The sequence below is a fragment of the Mchenga conophoros genome, linkage group LG19, assembly GCF_057382185.1.
Source record: "Mchenga conophoros isolate Kocher_MC1m ecotype Shallow Benthic linkage group LG19, M_conophoros_male_GT1.1, whole genome shotgun sequence".
Taxonomy (NCBI): Eukaryota; Metazoa; Chordata; class Actinopteri; order Cichliformes; family Cichlidae; genus Mchenga; species Mchenga conophoros.
In genome coordinates, this window is record NC_140544.1 from 8,721,396 (window position 1) to 8,736,189 (window position 14,794).

General features: G+C 48.1%; 2 protein-coding genes across 3 annotated transcripts in view; one reads left to right on the forward strand and one right to left on the reverse strand.

Moving 5' to 3' along the window:
• tecpr2 (tectonin beta-propeller repeat containing 2) overlaps nucleotides 1-3,456 on the reverse strand; it is a 17,948-nt gene extending 14,492 nt beyond the window's left edge. The window contains exons 1-8 of one of the 2 annotated variants that reach the window (XR_014890024.1): nucleotides 3,254-3,456; nucleotides 2,226-2,334; nucleotides 2,007-2,147; nucleotides 1,380-1,508; nucleotides 1,148-1,279; nucleotides 915-1,072; nucleotides 252-405; nucleotides 1-153 (exon numbers count right to left, since the gene is read on the reverse strand). Coding sequence is in view for 1 of the 2 variants with exons in the window: in XM_085257959.1 (XP_085114085.1) it covers nucleotides 1-153; nucleotides 252-405; nucleotides 915-1,072; nucleotides 1,148-1,279; nucleotides 1,380-1,508; nucleotides 2,007-2,147; nucleotides 2,226-2,306 (948 nt within the window). In the remaining variant the exon portion in view is untranslated. The remainder of the gene's footprint in view (nucleotides 154-251; nucleotides 406-914; nucleotides 1,073-1,147; nucleotides 1,280-1,379; nucleotides 1,509-2,006; nucleotides 2,148-2,225; nucleotides 2,335-3,253) is intronic. The other variant, XM_085257959.1, reaches the window with a different exon arrangement.
• On the forward strand, nucleotides 3,114-14,739 carry znf839 (zinc finger protein 839). Its single transcript, XM_085257960.1, has 10 exons — nucleotides 3,114-4,959; nucleotides 8,696-9,784; nucleotides 9,967-10,098; nucleotides 11,981-12,094; nucleotides 12,204-12,296; nucleotides 12,539-12,685; nucleotides 12,768-12,872; nucleotides 13,061-13,148; nucleotides 13,238-13,349; nucleotides 13,560-14,739. The coding sequence occupies exons 1-10, from the start codon at nucleotides 4,228-4,230 to the stop codon at nucleotides 14,029-14,031; spliced, it is 3,084 nt and encodes a 1,027-aa protein (XP_085114086.1). The 5' UTR covers nucleotides 3,114-4,227; the 3' UTR covers nucleotides 14,032-14,739.
• The last annotated feature ends 55 nt before the right edge of the window (nucleotides 14,740-14,794 follow it).

Here is a 14,794-nt window from a genome sequence, read left to right on the forward strand (position 1 = left end):
CTGGTTCAGACAGTCCAGGACATAGATGCTGTACTCATTCCAACTGAGGATCCAGCCCTCTTTCAGGAAACAACTAAGCAGCCCGAGCTGGCGGTCTGCTGGACGGTACCCTCCGATCGGGTCAGGACGAGGAAACAACTCAAACTGAGGTATCTGAGTCAGGCAGGTGTACAGAAAACAGGTCTGTTACTAACACAGGTGTATCAATTTCAGTGTATATGTATAGGTATGTGTTGGTGTTCCCAGTGTACCTGTGAGTTAAAGAGGGGCTTGAGCAGCCGGGTGTCCTCCACCTGTCCTCTGATGTCAGACCTCCACAGTCTGAGTCCAGGTCGAGCAGCAAACACCTGAAGGTCACTCTGTTTACAGAGAGCAGGTAGGAAACAGGCTCCGAACCGTCCACTGCTGTAACAGCACACAAATTCCACAGTATCAGTACAGGTACAAGTGATGCTTCTGTGTACGAGTATCACCAGTGAGCACAGGTATAGATAATATAGACGAGTACCACTAAATCAGTAACCGGTAAAATTTTAGGGTCTTTACCTTACAACAGCGGTCCCCAAACTTTTTTGGGCCACAGACCGGTTTAATGTCAGACAATATTTTCACGGACCGGCCTTTAAGGTGTGGCAGACAAATATAAGAAAATAAAAGGACACGACCAAGACAAAAACTGTGGCATTTTGTAAATATAATAATAAACGCAAATTCACTGTGTAATTGTGTAATTTTATTAGCAGCATCCTCCTGAAATGCGGCAACAACACTGACACCCTCCTCTCTGCCACTTAATGCTCTCTGGTCGCTATGGCAACGGGTAAAAATTTATTTCAAAATACGACACACATCTGCAACAGGAGGTGAGATGAGGATGGGGTAAGGGGATGGGGATAGGTGGGGTCTGGGGTTACCTCTTGCGGGGCTTGGTGCCCAGCTGTAGCACTTCCTGTTTCTGTGTGCAGTATAGCAGGGATCTCTGCTGCGTTGATACCAGCAGCACCTGGTGACTATACTCCATCTGAACCACACCTGAGGACTCCTCCAGCAGCAACACAGGCTTACACACCCCCTGCACGGACGCACACACACGGCGTAAGGGCGGGTGTGTTACAATGGAAAGGACGGAGGCAGTGTGGGTATTTACCTGGTCCAGGTCCAGAGAGGTGAACACAACTCGTCCTTTATCGTCACCGGAGAAAAGCTTCATCCCGTTTGTGCTCCACGCCAACGCTGTGACAGTGCCTTTATGGAGGCCGACAACATCGAAACGCCGCAGCTGCACAGAGACAGACAGCTGTGTGTGTGTGTGTGTGTGACACGGGTGCACAGAGGCAGAGGGGGTAACAACAGCGTTCATTGTCAATCAATCTTCTTACCTGTTTGTTGCGACCAGGAAGCGGAGATACCAGCTGAAAGACTGCAACCCGTCCTGAAGAGGTTCCTACAGCAACCAGGTCATCAAAGCAGCTGAGCAGCTTCACAGCTGTGATTGCATCATACTTCCCCTGTTACACACACACACACAGGTCAAAAGCAGTCACCTGTCTCTCGGTCTTCCAGGTGTGAACTTGTTACCTGTCCTGTCTGTGGTGAACAAACATCTCACCATGCACTGCAACATGTTTTTATCATGTGATCTGTCTCGGTGCGTCTCACTCCTGTTCAAACCTTTTCAAGCTCTCACAGGTGGCTCCAGGAGAGTCTGAGGTTGAACCAAATGTAACCTGTAACACCTGAACCTGAATGCATCACTGGTCACATGACTGCAGGATATGATTGTCACCTGTCTGAGCACACCTGCATCAGTGTAAACGAGTTAATGAAAGTCTGAGCGCATCATGCAGATGCAAAAGTACCCGTTTAAAGAATCCAAATATAATTTCTGTCTTTATTTAACCTGCCAGCTATCTGACATCACCTGTGTGCCATTGCCTGTCTGACAGAAGTCCACATAAACCTCCCCAACACTTAGTATCTAAGTATTGTAGGAAAAGACCTCTCACCTCTAAGCTGTATTTGTTCAGGTGTGCGAGCCGGCGGCAGTACAGGTAGAGCATACCAATGCTGCTGCCCACAGCCAGGAAGTCACTGCTACTGTCCAAAGCTGTCAGGTAAACCAGGACTGACCTGAAGCCCCGCTGCACCTGCAGGGAAACAGGGGACCCCTCAGCTTCATCTCTGACACCATCATCATCATCATCCACACCTCGACAGGTACATACCTTGGCTGGGATGGCATTCAGCAGGTAGTAGAGTGGGCAGAACTCCCTCAGGACAGACTGCGGGGCCAGCTGAGCAGCCATGTTACTACCGAGGTGAACTCAGCTGATCCTAGCAAAAAACAACAACACAGAAATACACCTGAGGACAGGTGAAAAACCTGCTCATCACCTGCAGGAGCCTGGACCAAAGAGTTCAGTGAATATCTGTTTAGAACCTTCTGGCTGTTCTGGGATCGCCACTACCGTCAGGGTTTTAATCTTTAACCCTTCACCAGTCTGCGAGGGCGGCGCCCTGAAGCACCGATAGTACGGCAGCTCAGTGGATCAAACAGACACCGAATTAAAAAAAAACGCTAGCCAAGCTCAAACGGTGCTGCTGAACACTGATCTAATTTTCGCTGAGGCGGATTCACAGTAAAATCTCCGTTTGTTAAGTGGAGTTCGGCGTGGACGCCATGAAAGTCCCTATTCCCGATCAATTATCAATGAGCCTTTACGCCAAAAACATATTTGCGGTTCGACATCTGGCAGCTACACGCCGCGCAGACGCAATATAAAGGAGCCAGCGACGTCATTCTACTCTTCATTAAAATAACAATAAAGGTGAATCTGCAGTTTGAAAGCGACCAGCCTGAACAAACGTTGAAATTTAACCGGATTTAAAGCCTGTTCGGTGGAGCAGACTTGTGCCAAATAAAGCAGAACCGTTTGCTGGATGTTATGGAAAGTCTTGGTTTCCCTTAAGCTTCTGTTCTTGTGTTCCAAACTCAGCGGATCTTAAAAATGGCCGTTTACTGAACGGAGTTTGGTTTGACGCTGCAAAAGGCTGATGTTAGCTCGGTAAGCTTCTGTGGAAGGTGACAACTGAGAATAAATATCCCCAAAACGAAGTGAACAAACAAAGAAATAATTAAATAAACAAACAGTCACCGCGTTGTTTACACATAAGTGTCCGGGCTAGCATCAGTGTCGAACGCTGTTAGCACGCTGGCTAACACCGGCGCGTGAAGGAGATCGTGACATCTCACCGAAAGCTGCCCGCAAACGAGGCCGCGCAGATGTTGATCCAGGTGTTTTTGGTGCAGCTGGATGTTGGGGATCGGACAGGTGACATCGCCCTGCGTGACTGCTTCCACCGAGGCCATCCGCAAACTGCGCCACCTGCTGGTCACAAGCATCAAGAAGCTGCGGCTCCCCTCAGCTTCCGGTTTTTATTTTTATTTTAGGTGTTTGTTTATTCTGGGTAAAACTAAAACTTCACCGATAAAACTCCATCTCCCGCCTTATAATTAATAAATAAACATAAACATTCAGAATTTAATGACCGGAAACGGAAACTCGACGACAGCTGACTGGAAAACAAGGAAACTGGATCAGATTAACAAATATTTTTAACTGGAACAGACGAGTAAAACTGGTGAAAAATGAATGACTGGATTAATTTAACTTGATTTTGTGTATGTGTTTTCTGGAGATACATTTATAAAAGTAAATCAATATAAAGATGAAATTAGTGAAATATCCGGTATACAAAACTCTCTAATCAATCATAATGTGCTGTTTGCTCACAAACAGCTTTTCGTCAAAATGTCTTTATTTTAAAACGCTTAGGGTATCTTTAATGTAAATGCGATTTTATTTTCTATTAATCTTCAGTGAACTAAACTCGGCTGTGATTTTACACACTTTTAAAGTGATTTTAAACTTTTTTAAAGATGACCCACGCCGGATCTTTTCACGGTGAAACACTGGATCCGCTCCGGGAAATGCGCGCTCCCGCTCCTGCTCGGGCTAAGCTAGGCTAGTTCAAATCTCCCCCCGCTAACCGTCAGCGCTCCCGGTATCACTGCTCCCGTTAATGTCGTCCTTCATCCCCGCGGAGCGTTTCTGCTTCGTGCACACACAACGTCCATAAATCAGTATTTATTCGGTGTAATCGATCGATCGATCCGGTTGGTTTCATCCCCCGAGTGTCTGCACTGACGCCAACCTCACAGCCAAAATGGCGGACAGCGAGGGTGACAGAACAATAACAGCCCCGGAGTCGTCGGGGGCCGCGGATCAGCCCCCCACCGCCCTGAGCGCCCAGCCCGGGGACGGCTCACCAGCAACCCCCGCTGCTCACAGCAGCAAGCCCGGGGAGAACGTAGCGGCGGCCGGCAACCAGAGCGGCAATCTGAAGCCCGTGTCCGGCACGGAGGGCGACCAGCTGGGCCACAGTGTACCGGTGGCGTCCGGGGCTCAGCTGGCGGAGCTACTGCCGAGCCAGCCGGAGGAGCAGAGCATTCTGGTGGCCACGGAGTTCACCGACCTGGCTAACACCACCATCCTGTACGTGCAGCCAGACGGCAGTCTGGTGGAGAGCTCCGGGCTGACGGCAGAGGAGCAGCAGGCGCTGCTGGAGCAGCTCACCAAGCAGCAGGTGGTCCAGGTTTCCGACACCGAGGCGGCCCAGCTGCTCCAGCAGGGCCAGCTGATCAAACCGGCTCACAGCGCAGCTCTGGATCCGAGTCAGCTGCAGCAGGTCATCAACCAGGTCACCAAGTCCCAGCAGCAGCAGGTCCAGGTGTCACAGCAGCAGGTCCAGGTGTCACAGCAGCAGGTCCCAAAGCAGCAGATCCAGGTCTCCCAGCAGAACCTGAAAGGCCCGAACAACGCCTCCCAGCAGCTGAAGAGCGTGGCCCAGCAGGTGGCCATGCAGACGGGAAGCTCGATCCCCTTGATCCAGAAAAAGGTGGGTCACATAATAATAAAAATAATGATAATACTACATTTTATTTGAAAGCGCCTTTCAGAGCACTCAAGGACACTGTACACAGCAGAATAATAAAAGCAAGCAATTTACACAATCATAAGACATAAAACACATTTGAAATAGCAGAGTGTTATGTGGGATGAGCTGTTTTGAACAAGTGAGTTTTGAGTCTAGACTTAAAAAGAGAGAATGAAGTGATATTTCTTATATCAGGAGGAAGGGAGTTCCAGAGTCGAGCAGCTGAAAGCCCTGCTCCCCATGGTGGCAAGACGGGGAGAGGGGACAGAGAGAGAAGAAGATCTAAGACACCGAGATGGAATGGTGATCTGAACCAAATCAGAGAGAGGGAGAGATGTCGAATAGCCTTAAATGTATACAGAAGCATTTTGAAATTGATGCGATATTTGACCGGGAGCCAATGAAGCTGCTGCAAGACAGGAGTGATGTGATGGATAGAAGGGGTCCTGATGATAATACGGGCAGCAGAGTTCTGGACCCATTGGAGCTTGTGGATGGATTTTTGAGTAAGACCAAAAAGAAGCAAGGCTATGGACAAGAATGGCAGCGGCATGTGGGGTGAGAAAAGGACGGCGACGATTAATGTTGCACAATTGAAAATATGCAGACCGAGTGACATTATTGATGTGGGAATTGAAAGATAGAGTACTGTCGAGGATGACACCCAAGCTTTTCACAGAGGAAGAAATGGAGTTTTATTTTTTGATTGAGTATTGATTGTAATAGAGAAACTGTTGGTTCTGGATAATGTTGATTTAGAGCCGACCAAGATAAGCTCGGATTTGTTACTGTTGAGTTTAAGAAAATTAGAAGAGAACCATGAATTTAGTTCGGCTAAACAGAGGGTGAGGGAGGATGGGGGGAGAGCAGAATCATAATTAAACCAGAAAACCAGACTGGAACTATTCATACAGATTATTGTTAGTTAAGTGTGAGTGGAGTTGTGGCAACTATCTTCTTGAGAATTTTTGAGAGGAATGGTAGATTGGAAAAAGGACAAAAATTGTCAAAATTTATGAGGTCTAGACTCGTTTTGTTTTTGTTTGTTTTTTTTGTTGTTTTTTTTTTTCAATATTGGGGTGACGGCAGCAACTTTGAAGGAAACAGGAACAGTTCCAGTGGTAAGTTAAGAATACAGGGTGGGCCATTTATATGGATACACCGTAATATTAAAGTCCTGTTTGTGGCACATTAGTATATGTGAGGGGGCAAACTCCTCAAGATGGGTGGTGACCATGGGGGCCAATTAGAAGTCGGCCATCTTGGATACAACTTTTGTTTTTTCAATAGGAAGAGGGCCATGTGACACATCAAACTTATTGGTAATGTCACAAGAAAAACAATGGTGTGCTTGGTTTCAACGTAACTTTATTCTTTCATGAGTTATTTACAAGTTTCTGACCACTTATAAAATGTGTTCAATGTGCTGCCCATTGTTTTGGATTGTCAATGCAACACTCTTCTCCCACTCTTCACACACTGATAGCAACACCGCAGGAGAAATGCCAGCACAGCCATCCAGTATCCGTAGTTTCAGGTGCTGCACATCTCGTATCTTCACACCATAGACAATTGCCTTTAGATGACCCCAAAGACAAAAGTCTAAGGGGGTCAGATCGGGAGACCTTGGGGGCCATTCAACTGGCCCACGACGACCAATCCACTTTCCAGGAAACTGTTCATCTAGGAATGCTCGGACCTGGCACCCATAATGTGGTGGTGCACCATCTTGCTGGAAAAACTCAGGGAACATGCCAGCTTCAGTGCATAAAGAGGGAAACACATCATCATGTAGCAATTTCAAATATCCAGTGACCTTGAGGTTTCCATTGATGAAGAATGGACCCACTATCGTTGTACCCCACATACCACACCAAACCATCACTTTTGTTGTTCCAACAGTCTTGGAGGGATCCATCCAATGTGGGTTAGTGTCAGACCAATAGCGGTGGTTTTGTTTGTTAACTTCACCATTCACATAAAAGTTTGCCTCATCACTGAACAGAATCTTCTGTGTGAACTGAGGGTCCTGTTCCAATTTTTGTTTTGCCCATTCTGCAAATTGTGTGCGCCGATCTGGGTCATCCTCGTTGAGATGCTGCAGTAGCTGGAGTTTGTAAGGGTGCCATTTGTGAGTAGCTAATACCCGCTGAAGGGATGTTTGACTAATGCCACTCTCCAGTGACATGCAGCGAGTGCTACGCTGTGGGCTCTTGCTGAATGAAGCTAGGACAGCCACTGATGTTTCTTCATTAGTGACAGTTTTCTTGCGTCCACATTTTGGCAAATCCAACACTGAACCAGTTTCACGAAACTTAGCAAGCAGTTTGCTAACTGTAGCATGGGAGATGGGTGGTCTCGTAGGGTGTCTTGCATTGAAATCTGCTGCAATGACCCGGTTACTGCGTTCACCAGATATCAACACAATTTCGATCCGCTCCTCACGTGTTAACCTCTTCGACATGTCAATGGCTGTGAACAATGAGACACTTATAGATAACTCATGAAAGAATACATTTACGTTGAAACCAAGCACACCATTGTTTTTCTTGTGACATTACCAATAAGTTTGATGTGTCACATGGCCCTCTTCCTATTGAAAAAACAAAAGTTGTATCCAAGATGGCCGACTTCTAATTGGCCCCCATGGTCACCACCCATCTTGAGGAGTTTGCCCCCTCACATATACTAATGTGCCACAAACAGGACTTTAATATCACCAACCATTCCCATGTTATTACGGTGTATCCATATAAATGGCCCACCCTGTAGATGATTAATTTTAAATCTTAGTGGCGGCCGCCATTGGCGCAAACTGGAGTTTGGCTGAGCCGCGCTATGAGTGTAGAGTGTAGCTGGACTATTTGAAAGCAAAATAACAGGTCTTTGAGGGTCAGAAATCTGGCTGATAAGCAAGTGGTCAAATACGTGACACAGTAATTCACAAATAAATTGTTCAAAAATCATACAATGTGATTTTTGGATTTTTTCTTTTTAGATTCTGTCTCTCACAATGGAAATGCACCTATGCTGAAAATTGTAGACCCCTCCATGATTTCTAAGTAAGAGAACTTGCAAAATCACAGGGTGATCAAATACGTATTGACATCACTGTATGAGGGGAAGCAAAGAGGGTAGACAGGCCTTGACCAGAACTGTAGGAATGGGGTCTCGCTGACAAGGAGAAGGTTTTGAATTACAGATGAAATCTGAAATATCAGTGACAGAGGGAAGTTGGAAAGCAGAAAGCAGTGTGATGGGAGTGGAATTGCAAATGAAGAGCTACATGGAGGAAGATCCATGCTGAGAAAGTCCAACTCGATTGGGGCCTGGACAGGTGATGCAGGTGAGGCGTGACAGCAGCAGCTCGCAGTGGGCTGCCGTCTCCATGTTTATGAACATGTTTACCTGCTGTTTACTTAACCACACGGTTAGTTTTTCAACTTCAGGTTCAGAAACATAAAAAATGGGTTTGGTTGTGAATTTTCACATTTGGAGCCCTTAGAACTTTTAAATGCTTCACACTGACATAAGAACTCATCAGTCCATTTTCATTATCCATACACTCTTCAGGAATCCTTAAACCAACTTCTTCATCGACTCAGTTTGTGATCTTAATGTTGCCACGGTAAAAAATCTCTGAATAATCACACTCATCGTGTGTTTTGATCTACTTTCTGTGTGTCTGTCCTTCCAGTCGGAGCCCGTTAGGATCCAGATCCAGGTGCCTCCCAAACAGGAAGTGAAGCCTGGCTCCGCCACCCAGCAGAAGTCGGTCACTCAGCCGCAAGTGAAGCTGTCAGCCAATGGCAGCGTGAGCAGCACTCAGATTATCCACATCCAGCCCGTGGTTGGTCAGGAGGGTCAGCAGTTCTTCCTGCAGCAGAATCCTGGAGACCCGCCCATCCAGCTGCTGCTACAGAGCCCCGCCCCCGTGGTCGGCTCACTGCTACCATTGGTCCACAAGCTGACAGGCCAGACGGCATCAGTTGCCTCCAGCGTAGGTCAGAAACCCACGGCAACACCAATCAGAGTGTCCACGGCACCCACTGTTAAGACCCCAATCCCTTCAATAATTAAGACTCCACCCACTACTGTGGCTAAAACTGTTAGCTTTCCATTAATTAAAACACCTGCTAACGGCACGATGACTGCTGCCCGTAAAAGTCCCATTAAACCACCTGTCACAGTCACGACAGTCCCAGTACAGACCGCCGCGCCTGCTGCACAATGTGTCACGGTGGCCACGCCCTCTACAGCCCCTCCCACTAAGGACAGAAGTGAGCAAAAAGAGAAGGAGAAGAAGGCAAAGAAGAGGGAGAAAAAAGCAATGAAGGTCCAAACCCGGTCCGGGCGGGTCTCCAGACCACCGAAGTACAAAGCCAAAGACTACAAGTTCATAAAGACAGAGGACCTCGCCGAAAGTCACCAGTCCGACTCAGACGACTACTCTGACATGAGCGTGGAGGAGGAGGACGGCGAGGGCAGCAGGAAGGATGGTGCCACGCCCGGCAGCTCCCTCACCTACAGCCACAAGTCTCGGTCCCACCGCTGCCAGACCTGCGACAAGGCCTACATCGGTGCTGGCGGCCTGAACCGCCACTACAAACTGAACCCGACCCACGGGGAGCCAGAGCCACCTGGCGACCCACCGGGGAACACACCGCACCCCCTTCCAGACAACAGCCAATCAGAGGAAACGGCAACAGTCGGCGTCAATGAGGAGGAGGAGGAGGAGGAGGAGAAAAATAAGGATGACAAACCTGCGGCCACGGCAACAAATAAAGTGAGAAATCATCCACCAATCACAGCAGAGATCTGTCATCCTACAGTTTATTTTCTTATTGTCTGTACAGTTAATAAGCTGTTAACTAACCAGCTAATTATGGCTGGTTAGCCCTTTCTGGAGATCAAACATTCAGGATAATAACAGCTGTCGACAGTAAGCTGACTGTTGTCCGTCTGCAGGTGGAGGGGGGTCCAGCAGCAGCTGTAGGACTCAGAGGCCTCCATCATCGGGGCCCCGGCCGTCCCCGAGGACGAGGGCGAGGCAGGGGGCGGGGACGAGGGCGGGGACGGTCACTGGGGCCGCCTCCTAAGGTGAGATTGCTCATGGAGTATGAAAGTGATGAACGGCTGCCGGTGAGAGTTCATGTTACAGCTAGCCGGTCATCATCGTTCCCAGACTGTGAAAGTGCCGTCGCTGTTCTGTTGTAGTTGAAGGACTTCAGCTTTTCAGCTCTTTGTTCTTGTTCAGGGAGAGAAATTTGCTCCCTGCAACATTACAGTCGGGCTCAATGTCTGCAGTGGAGAGCACACAGGTGACACTGCGAAGCAGAAGCTTCTTCCTCTTTGAGTGAAGAACAAAACTCCAGCTGTGACTCAGTTCATTTTTACTCCTGGCACAAACAACTGCTGCTTTGTAACCCGCTTCAGTTCACTCACTTCACCTTGCGTGTGCTTCAGAGGTCCCTGGCAGAGAGTGCACTGCTGCCTGCTCCTTTGTCACTTCACCTGGTGTTCCAGGTGTGCTTTATCCCAATTCAAAATAGAGCTGGGCGATATAATATTTTCTTCATATCACGATATGTTTTTTTTTTAATTTCCAGGCGATAACAATATCTATCACGATATAAGCCAAATAACTATATTTGTAAGATTTAAATGTGCCGTTGCTCACAAGTAAAATGTGAAATAATCAGCAGCTTGTTTTGATTTAAATATTTATTTCCCATAATAAGTTCAACAGGGTAGATGTACTTAAGGAACATGAGACTTTTTCAGATAAAGGCAAATATTGCAAACTACACAAAAGGCAGCCGCTAAAGCGTTTAAGTTTCAAAATAGAACAAATGAAACAGACTAAATTGTCAATTCCACTTAGAAACAAAATATTAATTCTAAAAATAAATCTTAGTTTGTTTTACAGAAGAACAGACAAAATTGACTAACTTTTGTCAATATCAAATAAACTGAGAACTAAAAGGAAATTCTCAATCTCCCCTCGTTGTATAGCTGAGCTTTTCAAACAGTTTTAACAGTTACTTTAGTCTGACAAAAGACGAATGACGAATTAGCGCTTCCAGTCAGAGCCTGAGCATGCACCGCTTTATTGTATTTCCAGACTTGCTTTCGGCACATTTACAGTGCGCGCTACTCTGTTTTTTGTCAGACTTGAAATAGCTGAAATACCTTCACACTACGGAACTTCTTTGGCTCTTCCGTTCGACAATCTCTCCGCATTGGAACCATCATCGGTTTTCTCTTCGCTCACGCTCAGTTGATTTTTCTCTAGTCGCCACACTCGTTTCCTCCATTACCCGGGCGGCACGGCGGCTGGCTGCTTCCCAAACAAATACACATGTGCGGCTTGGCACTTGTGCTGTACGTAACAAGTCACGTGACGCTGCGGCTGTGATTGGTTTGGCTCTGCACTACTTAATTTGGATTGGCTGTTCTTTTTTTTTTTTTTTTTAAGAGGACAAGAGACGAGGCCTATCACAATAGTTAAATTTTTCTATCGAGAAAAAGTTATTTCGCAACACATATCGTGATCGTTCTATCGCCCAGCTCTAATTCAAACTAAAGTACTTTCATCTCTCAGAAAACTCACATTTCTCAGAAACATGGGCTCTGACACATTTACAGTGAAGCTGCATTCATGCACGCACAGACACACTTGAATTGAAAAAGGATAAATCTTGCCTTCAAAATAAAAGCAACAAAGTAGTATCGTCCTACAAAATGGCAAAACACAGTAATCATTCTTTGTACGGTGTCTGCGATGGGACAAACGGCACAATATGCGACCTCACGCGCTGTCGGGGATGCTTTGCTGTAAATAGACCTTTGTTCAACTCTTATTAGAGCTTTGACTACATCTGTCACTTGTCCAGGTGAGCTCACCTGTACAGTAGTTTGCACAGAAACCTCGTCCTGCTCTGTTAGCACTCAGGTGAATCTGATTGCTCATTTTTCGCAGGTGACTGTGGGCCTCGTGAGTAGGAGAGGTCGTCGTGGTCGACCTCCAAAGTTGGGTGTTACCATGGTAACAGCAGAGCAGCAGGTAGAGAGAAGACGAGAGCGTCTAGAGGAGGTAAGGTGGAGGAAGCAGCTCCTTTCAGAGTAAAGGTCTTCAAAAATATTGATTTATGTGTAGTCACCTAATGCGCTAACACCTGAGTGTCCTATCACGTCGCTCACAGGTGGTGGAGCAGTGCGAGGATGAGGAGCTGATGGACATCGTTCTTCCTCGTCTGACCAAAGTGATGAGTCTGTGGGAGCTAATGCTGGCAAAGGTACGCACACACGAAGGACAAACCTTTATCCACACCTGCCAGGATCTGTGACATCATCAGGGGCTCAGAATCAGAATACTTTATTAATGCCAGAGCAAATTATGTGAGCACAAGACAGTGGAGCATGTTATTCCAAACAGCTGACAGTTTAAACTGAGCTGCTCTCTCATCGCACTGACTCTTATTTTCTCTGTAAATGATGTGCAGCTATTGCAGTGTATCATGTGCCCTGGCTGTTCCAGGTGGAGCGCGGCGGTCCGGGTCGAACTCATTTCCCAGACATTTACCGTGAGTTCGAGTCCCTGCAGGCTCAGGTGAGGCAGGCCGCCCAGGATTACATCAGCAGCCCGCAGGGTGGAGCCACGCCCCTGGAAATCAGGAACATAGAGGTGAGGCCCATGCTGACATCAGAACGCCTGTTACAAGTGGACCCTGCGGCGTACAGGTGACCCAGACCGTGCTGTGTTTCAGGTGGCCAGGTCTCTAGGGATCCTGGACGAGGTGAACAGGATGAAGGTGGTTCCTGGAGCGTCTCCTGGCTCCAGTTCAACAAATAAGAACGTGCGATACATGGAGGTAAGCACACCTGCATCCAAGTTGTTATAACAAGATAAGCCTACGTCCCCGCACGGTCGGGCGGTCAGTCTAAGCAGCCAATCACAGCTTTAGAGTCGTAGCTGACAATGAGGTCGACCACAGCTTCTCACTGAGGTTTACCTGAAGATTAGAGGTACGGTTCTAATCCGCATCAGTCTCCTTCCCAGAACTCTAAGATGCTGCCGCCATCCAAGAGGTTCAAGATGGAGAACAGCGTCCCCGTGCATCACAATGGCCTCGAGACGCCAAAAACAGGTATGGCTGGAATGTCCTAATCTACAGCTAAATTACAGATAAAACATCTATCTCTGCTTTCTTAATCTCTCTGCATGTCGTCCGACCAGGTGGGACCGCGGTGACCTCTGTGACCCCTCTGAAGTCCTGCTCGGTCTCTGTCGCTCCTCTCGTGATTCCAGAGGGAACCAGACTGTTGACAGTCTCTGCTGACTCCTCCGGGTGAGCTGTCTCTACCTCCTGTTTGCTGAGTACATGTGCGTGGTAGCCACGCCCTGAGGTGACGATGTGATCACAGGTTACCTGTGAGGTCAGGGTTTCCGTAATGTGGCGAATGTATTTTTACTCGGCCATTTCTAGAAAATCGAGTTCAGGTGAGGTCACTTCTGGAAAGCGCTCCTGTCTCACTGCACTGCAATGTGTTTCTCACAGCTCCTCACAGGCCCCGCCCCCTGACACCCCTATGGAAGTGACCCCAGGTGAGGACCATGACGTCCACCAGGATCAGGCGTCAAGCTCGACAGACATCGGACCCCGGGTGACGGAGCTGGAGAAAGCTCTGGGTTCAGGTCCCAGTGACCCCACGAACACAAAGTCATCTGAGCCCACCCCTACAGCCGGATCTGTCATCAACCCTGAATCCAGCCTGATCCAGACTCTAAGCCCCTCCCACCCTGAGTTGGGCCCCACGGAGGCCAAAGAGGTGCAGGAGGGCGAGGAGATCTACATCCAGACGGAGGGGCTGACGGTGCAGCTGGCAGAACCGGGCTCAGACGGGATTGTGATCGTTAACGGGCCAGATGGAACCACCATGCACATTCAGACCCCGGAGGGCGTGCCGCTGGAGGCGGTCCAGGCCCTGCTGGGCATTGAGGCGTCCGACGGAGCCAAAGCCCCCCAGTAAACACCTGGACCGGAACCAGCACCTGGTCTGTACCACGCTGACTTGTAAGGTGGAGTGAGGCAGTGCTGCAGACAGACGTACGTGACACCATCCTGCACCTTCGGCGCCCCCCTCAGGTTTCTGCTGGACTTTACAGCTGTAGTAAACACTGCCACCTGCAGGGGGCGCCTGCTCTGACTCCACCCTGCTGAGGACAACAGGACGAACAACTCCGTTAACCTGACCCCAGACCGTACCTGGAAACTTAGGTCCGGTCATTTCTGGTTCAGACTGAAGCTCCTGTTGATGATGTTCGCCATGACTTCAGAAACCAGAGGGATGGCGTCATGGCGACAGGTGGTTTCACCTTCATCCAGGTGCAGTAGCGTGTTCTGCAGACTCCGGGCTCTGTACAGTGCATCTGATTGGCTCGTTTAGTGCCACCTGTGATGATGTCATCAGCAGCCTCCCTGGTTTCCTGGACTCCTGATTGGCTGTGAATGTGTAAACTTTGTGTCTGGACTCGTTGACCGTGAAGTGATCCGTTGGATGTTCATATGTAGATAAAGTTTAAAAAGTTGCACTATTTTATTACTTTTTATAAAATTCACACAACACGTTCTCCAAACGGGATGAGAACATTCGGAGAACCGACACGAGAACAGAGGGAAAAAACGTTGTCCTGTTCGAGTGTTTCCTGTTCCTCCCAATAAACTAAGCTGAACTCCACCCACCTCAAAGCGTCTGTGTTCTCACGCACACACCTGTCAACCCTCTAACCAGG